This window comes from Toxorhynchites rutilus, chromosome 2 (genome assembly GCF_029784135.1).
Source record: "Toxorhynchites rutilus septentrionalis strain SRP chromosome 2, ASM2978413v1, whole genome shotgun sequence".
Classification (NCBI taxonomy): domain Eukaryota; kingdom Metazoa; phylum Arthropoda; class Insecta; order Diptera; family Culicidae; genus Toxorhynchites; species Toxorhynchites rutilus.
This window is the reverse complement of record NC_073745.1, coordinates 260,129,958-260,151,846: the sequence shown is the minus strand read 5'-3', so window position 1 is coordinate 260,151,846 and position 21,889 is coordinate 260,129,958. Positions and strand designations below refer to the sequence as shown.

Here is a 21,889-nt window from a genome sequence, read left to right as displayed (position 1 = left end):
CCAATTAGCTAAATGTCGAACTAATTGTAAATTACTGTACTTTCAATCTGGAAACAATTTAAGAATTGGTGAAAATTGAATAATCAGGAAAGTCCCCAACTATCAATAAGCTCAGAACAACTGCCAAATTCACATACTCATCAGATCCTGGCAAACAAATTATGATAAAATCAATTTGTATTTTATTATTATTTTGGATAATGTTTTAGAAAGCATTGAACTGTATTTCCTAAACTCTTTTTTGGAAGGTTTAATGGCCCTGAAAAGCGCCTTGTTTTATGGAATGGTTCCAATTTAGAAAACTTAGTAGTCGTGGTTTTGAAAAAAACCATTTCGAATGCCCTCGATGCCGCCTTCTTCTGGATTTGCCACCAAAGCAGTTTGTATAAAGAACAAACTTTTTTCATCTGCTACCTGCTGCCGTTTTGCGATTGCGTTTGCCACTCGCCACTCGCTGCAACTGCCTGTTGTCTTGATGCCCACCGAACCGAATGTGTTCTGTTCCGAATGCGAGTTTTCTTATCGTCGCGAGCAGCTTTGCCAGCTAACTCGATCACTTCGGCGGCCGAAACTATATAACGCCGGCTAGGTGGACTGCTGCACTGGTACTAACGCGCTCGGCCTAGCTACCCTTGCGGGGAACTCCAGATCAACACGGTTCGAGCGGGATTTTGCCTATCCCTTCACTTTTCCTCCTTTACCATGTCCAGACATGGCTGCTTGGGTTGGTTTGTTGATGTGTTGTGATGCGAACCGATGTGGTGTACGGTTTGAATGAGAATGATCGTTACGGAAGGAAGGATGGAAGGTCTTGTACTATAGAGACTTTAAACTTTTGCAGTTCATTCGTCTCTAGCCTTGAGAAAGGCCCTTTGAAAACTCTACTCTATTCTACTCCAGCGCTACCACCTCCGCCCTCTTGCCTTGAGAAAGGCACTCGATCCCTCGCCGTCCAGCCCGTCCAGCAACGATGTTGTCCAGTCGGTGTCCACACAAAGAATGATCGTTACGGCAGCGGAGCGGGGATTTTAAGCTGACTGGCTGGCTCGAGAATTACGCATGTGTGAGACTGCGACCAATGTTTCATTCATTTTTTTCTTTTTCCTTTCCAATCGTGCTTCATTCTATTTCGCTGCTGCTCTGGTTGCCCGTTTTGGCCAGTACGATTTGAGGAGCACAAAATGGACCAATCAAAAATGGGCACATAGTGCATTTTGACAATGCTTGATATTTCACAATTATTCAATTATTTATCTCAAGAAAAATGAAATGTTATTCGTTATGATAGATGCGCAGATATATTTCCTATCAATTGATGCAAAAACCTTCGCGATCTATTGAGAAATGCTCGAGTTATAAGCGTTCCAAATCTTGCATTTTTTCCTACTTGTTCAATGCCTAGATTTCCATTTCACCCCCTATATCTTCCGGTTAGACGTAGTCCTACGTCAAAAAAAAAATGCAAATCCAAAATGGCCGCCACCACAAAATGGCGGGTTACATATTTTCTCAAGCCAAAACCCATCAAAATAGGTATCAAATGAAGGGGCTTAACCAGTAGATGGCCAACAAAGAATAAACTTTCTCCGTACAATTACCGGCACCTGGTGGGGAGCCCATCCAGAAGATCTTATAATGTTGTATCGAACAACTATTCTCTCAGTGATGGAGTATGGCAGTTTCTGTTTTCAATCAGCTGCCAAAACACACCTCATTAAACTCGAGCGAATTCAGTATCTTTGTCTCCGTATCGCGTTGGGATGTATGCCCTCAACGCATACCATGAGTCTCGAGGTTTTGGCAGGCCTACTCCCACTAAAAGATCGCTTCAATTTATTATCTCTTCGGTTCTTCATCCGATGTAAGGTCATGAACCCATTGGTGATCGGAAATTTTGAGCAGCTGATCGGGCTAAATTTTCATTCTGGATTCATGACTTCATATCATGAATTCATCTCCATGCAGGTTGATCCTTCTTCGTATATTCCCAACCGTGTTTGTTTTCCTGACTACATCAATTCCTCTGTACATTTTGATCTGTTCATGAAGGAGAAAATCCATGGAATTCCAGATTATCATCGATCGGGGATCGTTCCTTCGATCTTCAATGCAAAATATGGGCGTATCAATTGTGATAATATGTACTTTACTGATAGGTCCTCTATGAATGAGTCCACAGGATTTGGAGTGTTGAACGAATTTTTTAGCACCTCCCACAGTCTTCAGAATCCTTGCTCAGTGTATATTGCTGAATTGGCAGCAATACACTGGGCGCTGGACAGCGTCGCCTCACGACCTGTTGAACACTATTACATTGTAACGGATAGTCTTAGCTCTGTCGAAGCTATCCGTTCAGTGAGGCCGGAAAAGCACTCGCCGTACTTCCTTGAGAGAATACGAGAAATTTTGAGTGCTTTAACCAGACGCTGTTATGTCATTACCTTTGTCTGGGTCCCCTCACATTGCTCAATTCCGGGTAATGAGAGGGCTGACTCATTGGCAAAGGTAGGTGCAATTGAAGGCGATATTTATCAGCGTCAAATCGCCTTCAATGAATTTTATTCTTTAGTCCGTAAAAATACCATCGTTAACTGGCAACGTAAGTGGAACGAAGATGAATTGGGTCGGTGGCTTCACTCGATTATCCCTAAGGTTAGCCTCAAACCATGGTTCAAAAGTCTGGACTTGAGTCGGGACTTTATTCGCACCTTCTCTCGACTCATGTCCAATCACTGTTCGTTAGACGCGCTACTCTTTCGTTTTAATCTTGCCGATGGCAATATCTGTGCTTGTGGCCAAGGTTACCACGACATCGAACACGTTGTTTGGTCGTGCGAGGTGTATCTTGTTGCCAGATCGAATTTAGAAAACTCTCTTCGGGCTAGAGGAAGACAGCCCAATGTGCCGGTGAGAGATGTGTTGGCTTGGTTAGACCTTGATTACATGTCCCAAATATACGTCTTCTTAAAAGTTATCGATCTTCGTGTGTGATTGTCCTTATATCCTTATATTTTCCTTTTCCTTTTCCTTCGCGAGAAATTAAATCCCTTCTTACTAACAATAGAATAAGGTGAAATGTAAATACATATTAGATATAAGATAGGCTTAAGAATTGAGTATGATGAATGTGAGTGCGAATGTGAGTGTGAACATTGTCAACATATCCTTATATCCCTTCCTTTTCCTGAAAAAAATGTCACCCTTCTAAACTCGAGCAAACCGCGAGTAATCGGTTCTCTACTTCATTAACACTAGAATTAATAAAAAATGATTATATATACTTGTAACAATACAGATAGGAGTTTGGCTCCTTTAAGCTTATGTAACTGAGCCTGTAAAAATAAACAATTTAATAAAAAAAAAAAAAAAAAACCAGTAGATCACAGCTATTCATGGAACATTCAATTCCATGATGTAACAAAATAGCACTTCGGGGGGTCTCCGTAGCCACATTGGTTGCGCGTTCGCTTAGTAAGCGATCGATCGTGAGTTCAAAACTCAGGGCCCTCATTGACCATCCTTGTGTTGTTACAGAATAGCTACGTCCACGCAACAATCATCAGCGATGGAGATCGATCCACGGTAGAAATAAGATCGATTCATCCATACAACTGCTCTGCTCTGCCAGACACATCGGGCTACTGTTCTATAAATAACTCAACAATGATCAATCAACTGTCTCCGCTGTCCGGTGGTCCAACTGTGGATAATGGAAGAACAGAAAGAATACCCTTACGCCTAAATGGCTACTGTGTGAATGTACCATATGTAATGGTATAGAAGGAATACTGGCGAATGGCAACTGTGTAATGTGCTAATTATAGATATGATAACCATGTGACATGTACACGATTAAAATTCGGCTCTGTTACAGCTAAAATGCTAATAAGCCTTAAACAAATAAATGGGATAAAAAAAAATAGCACTACTTTTTTAAATGGTTTCATTCAACTTGACCTGTTTGTATGTATGTTTGTGTGTCTGTATGGTTGTTCCACATTAATAAAAACATGACCCCGTTCCTTTTGATAATTGATCTCAAATTTGAAACATGCCTTTATCTTTGCTGTCATTATAATAATGTGTATTCAATTATCTTGAAAATTTCAATTTGGCGGCCGCAAGAAAATGCCTGATTTCATATTAGTTAAAAAAAAAGTTAATTGGAATATGCGTATCAATGAACAACAGCGTATTATGAACAATACAAATTCAGAAAGGTCGCCGGCGCAAAATGATTGATTATGTATTTTTTTGCAATCTCATCATTATCGGTATCAAATGAAATGATTTGACTGATAGAATACAATACATCATGAAAACATTGCAATAGAAGAAAAATCTAATAATAAAAAAATATATAAAAAATATAAATAGAATATAAAATAGGTTCTCAAATGGGGATCAACATAGGGTAGGAGCCTGCCTGTTGGTCTCAAATGCTCCTATCTCACGCCTCCACGAAGATCATATGACGACATTTTTAGATCGGGCGTGAACTGGAAACACACACCTGGTCTTGGCTCCGAGAACGGGTGTCGAAAGTGGCTAAGTGAGGGGGTGCGAGCGAGTCAGAGCGCTATATCTCTCCCGGGGAAGGCCTCCCGGGTCATGGAGGCCTTGCCAACCCGCTGTCTCCCGGGCAAAGGAGATACACCCAGAAAATGGAGCTACGTTCACGAAGAATACTCAGAATGCGATCGCCCGAGGAGGGTCCCCGAACTGGAGCTGGTCCTGGAACGGGCGTAAGAGCGAGCGGCCAGCGGCTGGAGGGCGATGTGCAAGAGCGGGCCACCAGCCGGGTTCAACCCGAAGAGCTACCGCCACACGGAAACAGCAGCCATCGACATCACCCAAGAAACGCTGCGCCTACGAGACGTGTTGCGACTGCCAGACGACAGTCGTCCACACTTGTGGGTACCACTAGGCGCCGGATCATGTGGACACACGAAATGAATGAATTCGTGATCCGCGCCTATTACATCTGCACTGCTTTGGAGACGGACATGAGCGGTCGCCCTCGAATACTAACAATGTTCGAGGAAGCGTATCCAGAGCTCGTCGGGAGGCTTGATCAGAACGCGATGAACGCGAGGCGTAGAGCGATAGTACGCAACAACATGCTCTCCCAAACGCAAATCGACGAGATCAAGCAGCAGGTGCAGAGAGAAATAAGCTCCAGGAACAACAGAGCAAGCGATGTGTCGAGACGAAGTTCAGTACGGCTGAGCAATTCATTCGCGAGTGGGGCACGCGAATCAGCACCAGTGGTGGCCACAGTGCAACAACCCCCTGAGCCGGAAGATCCACAGCCAGATCAACAACTACTACGCGATCTGGGCTTCCATTACGACGAGGCGATCTCACAGTTCCGCGACACGGACCCTTTGTCGCGCCCCAGGATCCCGAAGTTGCAGCATTCCCGCAGGCTGACAAGTGCAGTAAAGCTCATGAACGAGCACGTTCTTCCGCTGCACTTGGTTGATGCTGAGAACATGGAGGAGCTGCAACTGAAAGTTTACTGTGCTGTTGTGGCGACCGCCAAAAGTTTAGGATACCGTATTAGGCCAAGAGGCGGACTGCTCCAACATCTCCGTGAAAGGCGTGAGCCTCCATGGCGAAGGAGATTGGAGCAACGGATCCTAAACAAGCGCGCCGCAATTGGAAGACTGATGGCGTACAAAAGAGGCAACAGATCGGTGAAATTATGTCGCCAAGTGCGGCCTACTGAACTTCGCCAGCTGGGAGCTCACCAGCTGACGGAAAAACTCGACACACTGGTACAGCAATTGAGCGTCCTTACAAAACGGCTGAAACGTTACTCTAACTCTGCAAAGCGCCAGGAACAAAATCGGATGTTCAGAGATAACGAGAAAGCGTTCTACGACCACATTAGCGACGAGAAGCCCGACTACCGCGAAGGTTTGCCAGATATTAGCGATGTGACGAACTTCTGGGCTGGTATTTGGGAGACCCCAGTAGAACATCGCGACGGGCAAATGTGGTTAAGACGGGAGGAGGAGAGTTGTGGTGAAATTGGAGAGATGCCAGCTATCATCGTCAGAGAGAACGATGTCCGCGAAGCCTCGCGGTACCTGAGGAACTGGGCAGCACCGGGCCCCGATGGTGTCCAGAACTTTTGGCACAAGAAGCTGACCGTCGCACATCCAAAGATAGCTGAGTGCTTCAACAAGGTGCTACGTGACCCACACAACCTTCCTGAATTCGCCACCCGTGGCGTCACCTTCCTCCTCCCGAAAGACAGAAAAACACATTGAACCCATCAAAGTACATACCGATAACGTGCCTATCGAGTCTGTACAAAATACTGAGCAGCATAATTACCGCCAAAGTTTCTGCTCACTGCGAACAGCATCACATCATCGCAGAAGAGCAGAAAGGATGCAGGAAAAATATGCATGGCTGCAAAGACCAGGCCATCATCGACGCAGCCATAGTCGGCCAGGCGGTATATAAGGCGGTATATAACCTAAGTATGGCCTACATCGATTACAAGAAGGCTTATGACTCCATACCTCACTCGTTTCTCGTCCGGGTATTGGAGCTCTACAAAATTGATCCCGTCGTCGTTAGGTTCCTGCAGCATGCGATGAGGCAGTGGAGCACGTCTCTGCACCTTAGTGATGGGGAAAATGTGTTGCAGTCTAGAACGCTGCCGATAAAGAGGGGGATATTCCAAGGCGACTCTTTCAGCCCGCTTTGGTTTTGTCTGGCACTGAACCCCCTCAGTAGGACGCTCAATAGAAACGGTCATGGCTATAAAATAAGGTATGGCGACGGCGCCCACGAAGAAGTGACCCATACCTTCTACATGGATGATCTCAAGGTCTACGCTGATTCACGTCAGCGTCTAGGTGTAGCTATCCGGGTTGTCGAAGATATAAGCAGGGACATCTGTATGGAGTTCGGCCTCGACAAGTGCCGCTGTGTCCATCTGCTGAAAGGGCAGCTTACCGAATCCGGAGGTTACGAGGTTTATGACGGCGAGTTTATAAGAGACATGGTTCGTGGCGAATCCTATAAATATCTTGGATTCCGATAGCTCACCGGGATTCGCCACTCCGACATCAAGACGGAGCTGCGAGACAAGTTCTTGAGTCGAGTGAACTGTGTCCTGAGGACTTTCCTCAACGCGGGGAACAAGGTACGCGCGATCAACACATTCGCGGTTCCCCTGCTGACCTTCAGTTTTGGTGTAGTCAAATGGAGCAAAACTGACCTAGAGGACCTTGAGAGGAGGATGAGGAAAGCATTTAAAGAGGCCGGAATGCACCATCCTCAATCGGCACTGGAGAGAGTTTCACTGCCACGCAAAGAAGGGGGACTTGGAATAGTCGACATATCTGCACTGTGTGTTGACCAGGTACGACAACTGCGCGAGTACTTCGCAGAACGCGCCAACCAAAACGCGCTATACCGGGCTGTCTGCGCCGCCGACAGAGGATACAGCGCTCTGTACTTGGCGCAAGCGGAGTACCAACTCAACTGCAATCTGCAGACAGTGGAGGAGAAGATTGCAGCTTGGAAGCAGAAGGCAGTGCAGGGTGCCCACCCCCATCAACTGGACCGGCCACACGTCGACAAGGCCGCATCTAATCTGTGGCTAACGCGTGGTGAACTCTCTTCAGTAGTAGAAGCCGACATGATAGCCATCCAGGACAGGATAATGCCGACGAGAAACTGCAGGCGGTACGTCTGGCATCAATACGTTGATGACATTTGCCGGATGTGCCATCAACCAGGTGAAAACATAGAGCACATTATGGGAGGCTGTCCCGTTTTGGCCAACGGAGCCTACACCGAGCGCCACAACAACGTGGCCCGTATTGTTCATCGACAACTGGCGCTCCAATGTGCTCTACTGGAAGACAACGTACCAAACTACCGGTACCTGCCTGCACCTGTCCTGGAAAATGACCGTTTCAAGCTGTACTGGGATCGCACTGTTCTGACCGACCTCTCGATCCACCACAACCGTCCAGATATAATGGTTTACGACAAGAGCGACCGCAAAGTCACCATCATCGATGTCGCTATTCCACTGAACCAGAATCTGGAGGAGACCCACGGTCGCAAAATCTGCAAGTACCGACCATTGGCCGTGGAGCTCAAGGAACTGTGGGGGCTAAGGGAGGTCCCAAGAATTGTTCCAGTCGTTCTCTCTGGAACTGGAATTATCCCGAAGACACTTCTGGAAGCGCTAAAGGTGTTGAATATGGAGAAGGAATTGGCCGGCATCCAAAAGTCGGTCATCCTTAGCACCTGCGCGATTGTCCGACAATTTCTCGGTCAGGACTGAAACAGCACGAGCATGCAGATACGTGCATTCCGCAGAGCCTAGTCCCCCTTTGGCATTCAGAAGCCCGGGGGCAGGTGAAAATTCTGGCTAGGTTCGCCTAGTTAAGAAGTGAGATAAGTCTGTAAAAAAAGAAAAAAAAACTTAAACGTTGAGTTAAACAATTTCATTGTGACAAAAAAAATAACAATACAGATAATGTACTAAAAACTAAACAAAAAATTAGGCAAGTAGCAGTTAGTAGTTATCATACCCCTTCCTTCATTAACCTAGGGAATTGAAGAGACTAAAATAAAATCGTGGGGCACGTTTGATTTCCGCTATCCATAGTTAATAGTTTCATCATATGCCCTAGATTAATGGAGGAAGGGGTGTGATAACTGCTAACTTCTACTTGCCCAATTATTTATTTGATTTTAGTACATTACCTGTATTGTTATTGTGTTTCATCACAATGAAACCGTTCAACTTAAAAAGTTTTTTTTTACTTCTTTTTATTTGTTATCAGTTATTAATGTGATGTCCGCAATCAATTCATTCTCTCAGTCTCAGTTACCGATTTATGTCGACGCTTAAGATAATAAATTCGTTATGATAAATCTATGCAGAATTGTATGTAGCTTTTGTGAGAAAACTGCAATTTCGTAAAGTTTGCCTTCGTCAAATTCTAATAGATCCGTTATACGACATGTTTTTTTGCTCGTCATTTCATTCATATGTTTTTTTGTCGCACTCAAACTATCAATAAGTTTTCAACATGCCAGGTACAGTAATCGCTGTGTTTTCCATCGTTGAATGTCCGGTTATTTTCGCATACTCTGTATGTTTGACGATATTAAAATCAATTGTTTTGAATTCTTCGACCGTATTCGATCAATTATGCGTCACAGAGTAGCTTCTCTATACACCATAATTTGATAAATCAAATCAATATTTATTATTCAAAAATGAAAGAATCGTAAACGTTTTTTTCCGGTGTGGTTTTTTTATGTTTGTATTGAATAAGATCTTAAACAGCGTATTCCCGATTTTTTTTATGTAGTCCATTATTATCCTACCCGTTTTCTCGTGGTTAAAATTTTGAACAGATAAAAGTTTCTTATTTTGTTGAACAAAGCTCTTATGAAAATATGTCTAATTCATAAGATAATTCATATTAATAGGAAAAATAATAAATGAGTAGCCACCATCATATGGTAAATCTCCAATAAAATTGAAGAGTGTAGGTGAAACATCAACCAGTTTTCAACAATTTTATATGGAATTGCACTCTTATGAATTTTTTACTTACATTTCTCAAACAGCGTACTAAAGTTCTATAATTACTAACAATTTTCACGATGACTTATTTCGCATATATACGTACATGAAGAATGCGTAGAATCAGACCATGAACAATTCCATTTACACTTCCCTTGTGAGCTGAATGGGCATTTTCGAAACAACTGCATCCATATGAAGTACGCACCATGCAACTATTGAAAGAACGACAAACAATTTTTCATAGCGTACTCTACATTCGCTTAGCGAAATATAATTAAAGGTTTTTTTTTTCTAATACAAACTGGATACTGGAATAATAGGTGAAAAATAGGAGAAAAATCTTACAGCCTTTCGATCGGCACCCATTTTACTGACCGTAACTATTCCAGCTGCACTGCAAGTCCTGATGTGGTTTCGCATTACATAAACCTCCCCTCAGAATGATTCCGCACCCGGATTCGCTATACACTTTTCCATCACTTTTCCCACCAGTGACCGAATAGAATTTGTACATTTGGAATCCCACCTTTATCCACCCACTTACCAACCGGTTCAGTTCCGCCCAGATTGGAAACATGTTGACTTGCTGAAACGCACTAACCTTTTCAGGAAAGGTCAGTACCAGCGAAGAAAAGCGAAAAAAAATGAAAGATTATGAGATTGTGCTTTTGTCGGCAACTGTCTTGATTTGATTCATTCCTGGATTTTGCACAAGGGCTCGAATCATTTGTGATGCGATTATGTAACCCGGCATGAAAAGGATGATGCTGGGAGAAGCGAATCGGACTTTTTGTTTCGCCAGTAACCGTAAACATTTGTTCCGGACAGAAATAGTTTGTAGTCGAAGTGATTACTACCGGGAGAGTGGTGAAGTGGCAGTTACCAGTAATCGTAATGATATTTTCAGCGCTTCATTCCGCTGAACCTTTCGCTGCTGCTAAAATTTGTGCTCGCCATCATGGCGATGTTACCACAATCCACAATGAAGCCTAAATATTCAATTCTTGTACCGTTCTTGAAATCGTACTCATCTCCTGTTTTCAGACCGTCATTAATGAATAAACCACAAGTGGGTAGAAAACTTCTCGAAAATTCAAACGGAAACCAACGGAGGCTTCCCTACTTTCATTCATTTGCCGGTGGAAGTTGATTGTGGCACGAAGGTCAACTCATCCTTCGGGTGGGACTTCCATGGAAGCGAAATTCCATTTGTTCACCTATGGAAGCTGAATATTTAAATGAATGTATTATTAGTTTCACTTGCTGGCAAACAAAAATAGGTCAAACGGAGGATGAACACAACGATTGTGGTTAGCGCTAGCTGTTTTTTTTCGCTTTTGCTATCCTTTGCGTGCTCGAAAGACACGTGGAGTATAGCATTACACTTCAACAGGGAACCGTGTTCGGAGGCGGGATGCTGGCCAGTTAATGCCCCTGGCGTTGGAAGTATGTCAAACATTATACCACCGCCTCGGCGCTGCGCTAAAATGTGCTGGCGTTTAGTCTCTCATTTGATATCGTGGCCAGAAACAAGAACGTGGTCAGAACTTGTGTTGGGATTTTTGATAATCGTAAACGAGTACTTGAAAATTTATAAAAAACATACGAACAAATTAGCGAACTCGATCAATACTAAAGCTGAGTTTTTCTTATTTTTGTTCCTCTTTTCCAGGAGGCATATCGGAGGTGGGGCTGTACCATCTTCCTGCCGTACTTCGCGACGAGAGACGACTTGGTGCACGATACTATGAGCAGTCAAAGCAGAGACGACAGCGGGGGAAGTGGAACCAGCGGCGGTAGCAGCAAAAGTGTTAACAATAAAACCGGAAGCGACGGTGATCGGGCGACCCAAGGTAAATCGAACGCCAACTACCGTGGGGACACCTCGAACAAGCAGACTGAACCGAATTTGAGCGATGCGAATAAGCAGCAACTAGTGAAAAATATATCAATCAACGTGAAAAGGTGAGTCTTTGCTTCCGTAAATTTTTATATATTCTTCTTCTGAGAATGGTTAGATGAGAGTTCCGTTTAATTTTTTATGATATTTTTTTTCTTAAAATATTGTTCCGAAGAATAATTTAATGGGAACATCTAATATGATATATTTTTTCCATTTGATTCCTTTTGATTGCTATGTGTTCTGACTGCATTTTCATTTTCAAAGCATGAGCTCGTGCAGCTTCGTATTATTAGAAACACAGGCCAAGTTCGGTCTGAAAAATCTTCCCATATTACTTATTTTTCAATAAATTTGTGTTGATGTCTGTATTTATTTTAAAACTCCTATTCTGAAGTTTTCCTAACTAGCTTGTTAACTCAAAAAACCCTACTACATTAGAGTTTGAAGAAAGTTTACACAGTTGCTTGTCTGATAATTATTTATTTATAAAATAAATTATTAGGGTATTTAATTTTTAAATTTACATTTATTATCTAAATTGACTTCCTTTTTTGACGATTTATTGATTAGTAACTCCAGTGGCCTTTTTTGTGCCGTAACAGTACCGCTGTCGGTAGACGAGGAGAACGAATCAATCTTACTCCCGATTGTAGGCGAAAATGAGACATTGCAACTTATTTTCGATAAAACAAGCCAACTAGGTCTTTGTCAAATCAATCCTATTTCAAATGAACTAAATTGTTTCCTAGACTTGTTGTTTACTAATTGCACAGAAGATTTCCATGTTTCGAAAGCTGAATGTCCTCTTTGGAAAAATGAAAAATTCCATACCGCTATAGCATACTCTTTATTTATCGATAGCACAAGTACACGCCCCACCGATTGCGATTTTGAGATAAATTTTGATTTCAAAAAGGCAGACTACGAGCAAATTAATTGTAAGCTTAATGATATAAATTGGTCATTTCTACTTAAAGATGAAATGAACATACACAAAGCTGTTGAAATGTTTGATGATAATCTGTATAGAATCATAAGCGAAGATGTTCCAACAAGAAAGAAAAAACTTAATACAAATTCAAAAACACCAGTATGGTTCACTCGTGATATTAAAAATCTCAAAAACAAAAAACAAAAAGCTCATAAAAGATACAATGCCAGCGAAACTTTGGATAATTTAATCATATACAAAGATATTTGTAAAAACCTTGATGCGAAAATATCACTAGAATATGAAAGGTACAAGGATAGAAAATAATATTAAATCCGATCCTAAGAATTTTTTTAATTTTGCCAGCGATAAGATGAAATCTAATAATTTTCCATCAAGTATGAAATTTGGAGAATACGTTGGATCAAATGATAGTGATATTAGTAATCAATTCGCCCGTTTTTTCCAAGGTTACTACACAACAAATAACGTGGTTCGAGATTACGATTATTTTTCGTTTTTACCCGAGAGTTCGTTCATCCTTTGTCCTTGCTTTTCAATTTATCACTAAAATTGGCAATATTTCCTTCTGTCTGGAAAAAATCATTCCTACTACCCATATTCAAATCGGGTAACCGTTCTGACATAAATAACTATCGTGGCATCGCCATATTATCTTGTATTCCCAAATTATTTGAATCTATTGTCAATACTAAAATGTTCAATCAGTTAAAACATTATATTTCACCGAATCAACATGGTTTTTATAAAGGAAGATCCACTGCCACAAATCTTTTAGAATTTGTATCCTATTCTCTTGCGGTAATGGATAGAGGCAACGTTGTCGAGACTCTTTATACAGACTTCAGCAAGGCTTTCGACAGAGTAGATATTCCAATGCTTATTTTCAAGCTCTAACGTATGGGAGTAACTGGAAATTTATTGAAGTGGGTAGAATCTTACCTCACCAATAGAACACAGTTTGTTCGCATTAGAGGAAAAATCTCTAATCCAGTGAATGTCACATCCGGAGTTCCACAAGGTTCTCACTTAGGCCCTTTACTTTTCATCCTATTCGTAAATGATGTGTCACTAGTATTAACTAACCTCAACATTCTAATATATGCTGATGATATGAAATTGTACATGGAAGTAACCAAATGCAGTGACCTTGTGATTTTCCAACAAGAAGTAGATGTTTTCTTCGAATGGTGCGTGAAAAGTCTTTTAGATAATAATGTGAAAGAAATGTAAAATCATATCGTATACTCGAAAACATGAAACTTATGACTTCATATGTTCTCTAGGATTTGAAACTGTAGAGAGATGGGTCAAAATTAGAGATTTAGGTATAATTCTTGATTCGAAACTTACTTTTGGCGAACATTACAATACAATGATCAATAAAGCAAATAGTATGCTCGGTTTCATAAAAAGATTTAGTTACAATTTCAGTGATCCATACACAATAAAAACATTGTATATAAGTTTTGTAAGATCTATTTTAGAATATTGCAGTGTTGTATGGGCACCCTATCAAGAACTGCACTCCAATCGAATAGAATCAGTACAAAAACAATTTTTATTATTTGCTCTGAGAAAGCTAGGCTGGACAACATCTCCCCTTCCCCCATATGAAGCTCGTTGTATGTTAATAAACATTAAAACACTTGAGAAACGCAGAGAAAATGCCACAATTTCATGTTTAATTGACTTAGTTTCACACAGGATTAGCTCTGAAAACTTACTTGAAAATCTAAATTTTTATGCACCAACACGAGCCTTGCGAGCACGGAATTTGTTCATGCCAACTTCATTTCGAACTTTATATCATTGTATTCGTGAATTACAGTTTTGTCATATATGTTTGCTGCGTTGCATACCTCTTATAATTGATTTTCATAAATATAGCTATAAATTACTCATTAAGTATATTGTAATTGTAATGTAATGTATGTAATTTGTTATCTACTATAGTTTGACGAAATAAAGAAATAATAATTAAAGAATTGGAGATGGAAACTGGCTCATGGGTACTTTGGCTAGTTTCACTTACAGCCAACCCTTACAATTTTTAATGCCCTATGTTTTCTTTCGCGTAACACCCATTTCATTATACATTTATAAAAATGAATGAATAAAAACCGTGGAAACACAATGGCGGAAAATTGTGGTTTTTGGAGGTTGTAACGAAAGACAATAATTGAACACTTATGCAGCGAAATTAAAAAAGATAGAAGCTTTTTACAAATTGAGTTTTTTTTTATTAGAGCCCGTTTAAGGCAAACAGAATCCAAAACAAGAAAAGTTTAATAACTCTGCCGCAGTTAAGATTCGAACATCTCCTGGAATATTTCGGAACAGCTATCTAACACCCTTTCTGCTACGGTTGTGTAGCATTTGTCCGAACGTAACGAATGTAATATTAACCCGAATGTAACAAATAGCCGTATGCAACATTTACCCAAGCGTGACAAATACTCGAACGCGACAAATGGAGAAGGAAAAAAATCCGAAATATCATAAAATTCGAAATATAAAATCTTTTGATAATGCACAAAATAAATTCAGTACATAATGAGAGAGCAACAAACAATATGAAGTAGAATGGGAAATTGTAATGGTGAATTTTAAAACTGATGTCTGTTTCATCTTCTGCATCATTAGCTGTTTTACTTATAGAAACATCTACACTAGGCCCAATAATGTGCCTCTTTCTTTCCTTTCTAAGGTTAAAGCTAAGAGGCTTTAAAGCTAAGAACCATTTACAGGCAAACCTTTTTTTGTGTGGGAGATAGGGACCGCACAAAAAAGTCGCATTAAAAAAAATCGTGTGAAACTTCACCAGGTACACATTTTGAAAAAAACTTTTTTTGTGCGGTAGATAGGGACCGCATAAAAAAGTTCCCCCCAAGAAAGTTACTCAAATCCACGCCATTCACCGTTCAATTTCCTTTTGTTTCCCTGCTTTGCGATGTGACAGCCTTTTCGGTTCCGCGTGACTGTTTTGTGCTTTTAGTTACATGTCGAAACGTGCTGCTGTTAGAAATCATGTCATGTAAAAACTTAGAAAAACTTTTTTTTTAGAAGCATTTGATGAGAGGAGGGAAATGATTTCAGAAGTGGATAATTGAGACGCAAATATGCGTTTTTCGCACTGAAATGCATATAAACCATCGAAAAAACTAAATGGACGATAACTTCGTCAAATATGCTTCTTTTCATACACCGCACAAAAAAAACCGCACAAGAACAGAAAATCGCACAAAAAAATCGAACAAAAAAAAAATTCGCACAAAAAAAACCGCACAAAAACAGGTTTTACTGTATACATTCACACGGGTTTTGAAACATTTCTCTCGAAAATGTAACAAAAAATTGAGCATTTGATGAGAGGAGGTAAATGATTTCAGAAGTGGATAATTGAGACGCAAATATGCGTTTTTCGCACTGAAATGCATAATATTGACATATCATAGAATGAAAAATTAGCGTTCCTATAGAATTGGAAGTCTTCATCTATGTTATGAATCACAGAATTCCACAAAATCATGTTATATTTGTTCAAAATTTGAAATTTCATTCATCGTGTGATTTTAAATCCGGACACTTTTTTGATCATGCTTTGAAATCCGGACACTTTTGCTTTTAAATCCGGACACTTGTTTTCTCTGCAATTCTTTGAGAGAAATTATTTATTAATTCTTGTAGAACTTATTAACGGGTGCGTCATAAGTAGCGGGACTAAATGGAAGCACGTTTGGTACAATTTTTTTTATTAATTCAATTATCTATAGTGTTTTTTACAAGATGACCACTACAAGATGGCTCCATTTATATATATATATATATATATATATATATATATATATATATATATATATATATATATATATATATATATATATATATATATATATATATATATATATATATATATATATATATATATATATATATATATATATATATATATATATATAAGTTATCAACACAGTCAACCAATCTTCAGTATCGACCAACGCCAACATTACTTATCAGCAGGAGACAGAGCAAACATCACGCATCAATGTTCTAGCGCTTAAGTAAACACTTAAGCATAAATAACGCCATGTGGTAAATGCGACCGACGAACAATTATGCAGCCACAGATAAGGACTCGAGTCGACACCATAAAACGATTAAACATTCTTTCTGAGAAGAAGGAAGAAGGGAAACATAGAGATAGGCAGATAGGGTAGATTATAAGCTAGCTTTGTACATGAAATAGAAAATAAAGATCAGTCTTGTCGTAACCTTAACAGGAGCAACATAGCTCACTAGTTTTAGTTTTCATTATCCGAAATTCTTTCACTATTTAACTGGCGCAGTCGGTAGGATAGTGTTTTAAGTGTTCGCGAAACGTTAGTTTAATTTCAGCAATTGCGCCTGCGCGAACGAACATCGTGTAGTGGTGATTAATCTGACGAAACCGGACGCAACACTAGTTCCAGCTCTAAAAATCGTAAGTAACAAAATTTTTCTTTTTTCTAACTCATAAATCGGATCGGCGCTTTACTGAAACAAATAAAAGCCCGTCCCCGAAAACAAAAATTAAAGCAAGTACTAATTCAGAGTGGCGAGGCCCTACCCGAGGTAACCGGACCACTGTATATCACAAGAAACACACAAAGCTAACATAAAACAAAAATAAATTAAATTATCGAATTACAATTAAAATTCTAACCCTGAAAAAAGGTGATAGTGATTAGATAGTGATTTAATAGTGAAAAATAAACCCTGAATTGGCAGGTTTCACAATTCCTGTAAATACTCAGGATAGTGACTGCATTGCTCAAACGAACGAAATGTTCTGCAATGCAGAAAAAGTGCTGAAGGCGATGCAAACGCCTCAAGCCATAAATAATTTGCCATCCTTCGACGGGAATCCCGTCAAATTACATTCATTTATAAGGTCAGTAGAAAATCTACTACCTTTCTTAAATATTATGAAAGACACACCTTTCGAAGAGATCTGGCTGCAATCTATTCGTGCAAAGATCACAGGAGACGCAGACCAAGCTCTAGAAATATATGGCACTCCGCTTAAATGGAGCGAAATTAAGGCAAACTTGATTGCCTATTACAGTGACAAGCGCGATGCTGTCACACTCACAAGGGAGCTATTCCAACTCCAACAAACGGGCACCCTAGAAGAATTCTATGGGTCAGTCCAACAAATTTTATCGCTCTTAATTAACAACACGAGCATCTCAACAGCAGACACGAGCTTATAAAAACACATCAGGAAAATGCGTTGCAAGTTTTTCTAGCAGGGCTTAAAGAACCAATAGGGGGCAATGTTAGAGCCCGACAACTGTCAAAATTGAAAGAAGCATTTGACGCCTGCGTGGAAGAAAGAAATTTCCAAAACAGACATGGATTAAACAAAACTGAACATTATCGACCCGCTAAAATATTTCCACTGGCACCGCAACTTCCCCCGAAAACAAGATACACAAATAATCAAATTAGGAATCCACAATTTTTCACTACACGTTCCCACCAATCACGATCAATTCCACGTTTCCCACAACAACAATACCACCAACAACATTTTCAACAAATTTCCCCAAAATATTTCCACCACAATAGCAATAACATCCCTCCGCAAAATGTTTTTGCCCCTAGACCGATACAAGTGTCAAAACCCATTCCCATGGAAGTTGATCCTTCCATAAGATCAAGGCACGTTAATTACATGAATAGGCCAAAACAACCGTTCAATTATTCACACAGATCAATAAATTGCCATGAGGGAACAGAACTGTACGACCCTCATTATGCAAATGATTCATTTAATTTTCACCAATACTATGAATCGGCACCTAGTACGTCTAGAGAACCACAGTTATCAATTACACCTAACACATCTAGAGAACCACTAGCACTATTGAAAAATGACAATGAAGAAAATGACGAACTAAATTTTCACCTAGTAGAGGAATCGAAAACAAAGGATTAAACAATTTTCTTCCATATATAAAACTCTCTACGAATAAAGGATCCTTGAAGTTTCTGATAGATACAGGGGCTAATAAAAACTACATTAGCCCAAAACACGTCAACTTAGACAAATGTCACTTCACACAAACAGTGAATATTAAGAACATTTATGGCTCACATTCCGTGGATAGATTTGTCAACTTTAACCCGTTTCCAAGCGTAAAAAATGCAAGCAACCAAATATTCTACATTTTCGATTTCCATAATTATTTTGATGGTCTAATAGGATATGAAACATTACGCTCATTGAAAGCTGACATTTTAACGGCGGAGAATGAACTCAAATTTCCTTCAAATATAATAAAAATGTACCGAAAATATCCTGAGTCTGTAACAATACACATGAATTCGAATGAAACAAAAATTGTACATCTCCCAACCAATGAATCCAGCGGCGAATTCTATCTAGAGCATGATGTTTTAATCTCACCAGACATAATGATACCTTCTGGAATATACAAATGCTCAGAAAATCGCGTCTTCGTAACAGTAACTAACCTATCAGATAAACCAGTAAAAATTAACACAGCGCAACCTCTAATAGTAGAAGTGAATAACTTTTCACTAACCACGCCCGAAGAAACGTTGGATGTTCCAAAATCAAACATTTTCAACCAAATCAGACTAGACCATTTAAACCAAGAAGAGAAAATTAAAATAATTAAATTAGTCGCGGATTACACAAACATATTTTATACGGAAGGACAGAAGTTAACCTTCACTAGTGCTATCAAACATAGGATCACAACAACAGACGATGTTCCTATTCACACAAAATCATACCGTTACCCTTTTTGCCATAAAGAAGAAGTTCAACGGCAGGTTTCGAAAATGCTCGAACAAGGAATAATTCGACCTTCGATCAGCCCATGGACTTCTCCCGTTTGGATAGTCCCAAAAAAATTGGATGCATCCGGACAGAAGAAATGGCGGATTGTAATAGATTATCGAAAATTGAATGATAAAACGATTGATGATCGTTACCCCATCCCTAACATCACTGATATTCTAGATAAATTAGGTCGCTGTATGTACTTTACTACTTTGGACCTCGCATCTGGATTCCATCAGATCGAACTAGACAAAAATGATATCGAAAAAACCGCGTTTAGTGTCGAAAACGGGCATTACGAGTTCTTAAGGATGCCTTTCGGTTTAAAAAACGCCCCATCTACGTTCCAGCGTGTAATGGATAATATTTTAAGGGAGCATATTGGTTCCAGATGTTTAGTATATATGGATGACATAATCGTGTTCTCTACAAGCCTACAAGAGCATCTGGATAATCTGAGGAAAATTTTTGAAACACTACAAAAATACAATATGAAAATCCAACTTGATAAAAGTGAATTTCTTCATAAAGAAGTTGCATTCCTTGGCCACATCGTAACACGTGATGGAGTTAAGCCTAATCCAGAAAAACTCGGAGTTATCAGAGAGTGGCCACTACCAAAGAACGAAAAAGAGTTGCGTGGTTTTCTCGGAATATTAGGATATTATCGCAAGTTTATTCGGGACTTCGCAAAAATATCAAAACCGCTTACTCAATCGTTGAGAAAAGGAGAAAAAATTGATCACAATAAAGATTTCGTAGATGCTTTTGAGCGATGTAAAAACATCCTCACATCAAGCGATATCCTGCAATACCCTGACTTTGAAAAACCTTTTGTTTTGACAACAGATGCCTCTAACTATGCCGTAGGCGCTGTTTTGTCTCAAGGACAAATTGGTAGCGACAAACCAATCGCGTTTGCCTCCAGAACACTTAATAAAACGGAAGAAAACTACTCCGCCATTGAGAAAGAATTGTTGGCTATTGTGTGGGCTTGTAAATATTTCAGACCATACCTCTACGGACGAAAATTCACACTCTATACAGACCATAAACCTCTGACATATAGTCTGAACTTAAAAGACTCCAACAGCAGGCTTATACATTGGCGCCTCTATTTAGAAGAATTTGACTTTGAGATAAAATATAGACCTGGAAAACAGAATATAGTAGCGGATAGTCTCTCCAGGATGCGTCAGGAAATAAACCATAATGACGCTGAAGTTAGTACCTGTGAAACTTCAGTGAAGTTAGTAAGCGATGAAACCTCTTCTTCAGACGATGCTACAATGCACTCCGCCGACACCGACGATTCAGCATTTATCCCATGCACCGAATCGCCGTTAAATAGTTTTAGTAACCAAATAATTCTGAAATTGGGAACGGAAGAAGAGGAAACACTTGAAGAAATATTTCCGCGTGTGTACAGACGAACCATAATGAAATCAAATTTCAACGTCCCTTATCTCACCAAACTCTTCAAAGAGTTCATAGATCCTAAACGATCAAACTGTATATTATGCCCAGAAAATCTGATCCAAACAATCCAAATTTTTTATAAAAATTACTTTAGTAGAGGGAAACCATTTAAAATATTTATTACTCAAAAATGTTTAACTGATTTGAAGACCGCTGAAGAACAAAACCTAATAATAGAACAAACACACGAAAGTGGACATCGAGGTATATGGGAAAACAACAGGCAGATTTCCAATCGATATTACTTTCCGAAAATGAAACGTAAGATACAACAGTTCATTAGGCTTTGTCGCACATGCAACAAAAACAAATACGAGAGACATCCGTATAAAATTAAACTGGGATCTACGCCAAATCCTGCAAAGCCTCTAGAAATAGTACACTTAGATTTATTTATCCATAAACCTAATATATTTCTATCCTTTTTAGATAAATTTTCGCGATACGCATCGATAATCCCAATTAAATCCAGAAACATCCACGACGTGAGAAAGGGGTTAACAAAATACTTTTCACTGTATGGTACTCCAAAATTGATAATCTCAGACAATGAACCTGCACTCAGGTCCATCGAAATCAGAGCCCTCTTGGAAAATTTAAATATCGAGATTCATTTCACTCCACCCAACCATAGCATAAGTAACGGTACGGTAGAAAGATTTCACTCAACTCTAGGGGAAATTTTTCGTTGTACGAAACCAAGTTACATCGACCTAAGTGATAAAGAAATATATCGAATCGCATGCACTACCTATAACAATACAGTACACTCAACAACTAAATTCAAACCTCGCGAAATATTCTATGGACTCAGAGAAGGAGAAGAAAGGCATCTCGATATGAACAAAATTCTAGAGAACAGAAACAAGCTCTATGAAGACGTTATGCTTCAGTCAAATAAAACAAAAGAATACAATTTGGAATACCATAATAAGAAAAGAGAAGACCCACCAACGTTACAGGAAGAAAGCATCGTATACAACAAAATACAAGGCATCCGAAACAAAGCAAAAGAAAAATATCTTCCAGTCAGAGTTATCCGGGATAAAAACAAAACCTTCCTAGATCACTCCGGCCGAGAGATTCACAAAGAAAACATCCGACGAAACTAATAATCAA

At 39.7% G+C, this 21,889-nt stretch overlaps 1 protein-coding gene across 1 annotated transcript in view; it reads left to right on the top strand.

The window, feature by feature from the left end:
* The window catches only part of LOC129771384 (uncharacterized), a 191,397-nt gene that overhangs the window by 123,587 nt on the left and 45,921 nt on the right, over positions 1-21,889 (top strand). Inside the window, exon 3 of the mRNA XM_055774971.1 lies at positions 11,253-11,545. Coding sequence (XP_055630946.1) covers positions 11,253-11,545 — 293 coding nt within the window. The remainder of the gene's footprint in view (positions 1-11,252; positions 11,546-21,889) is intronic.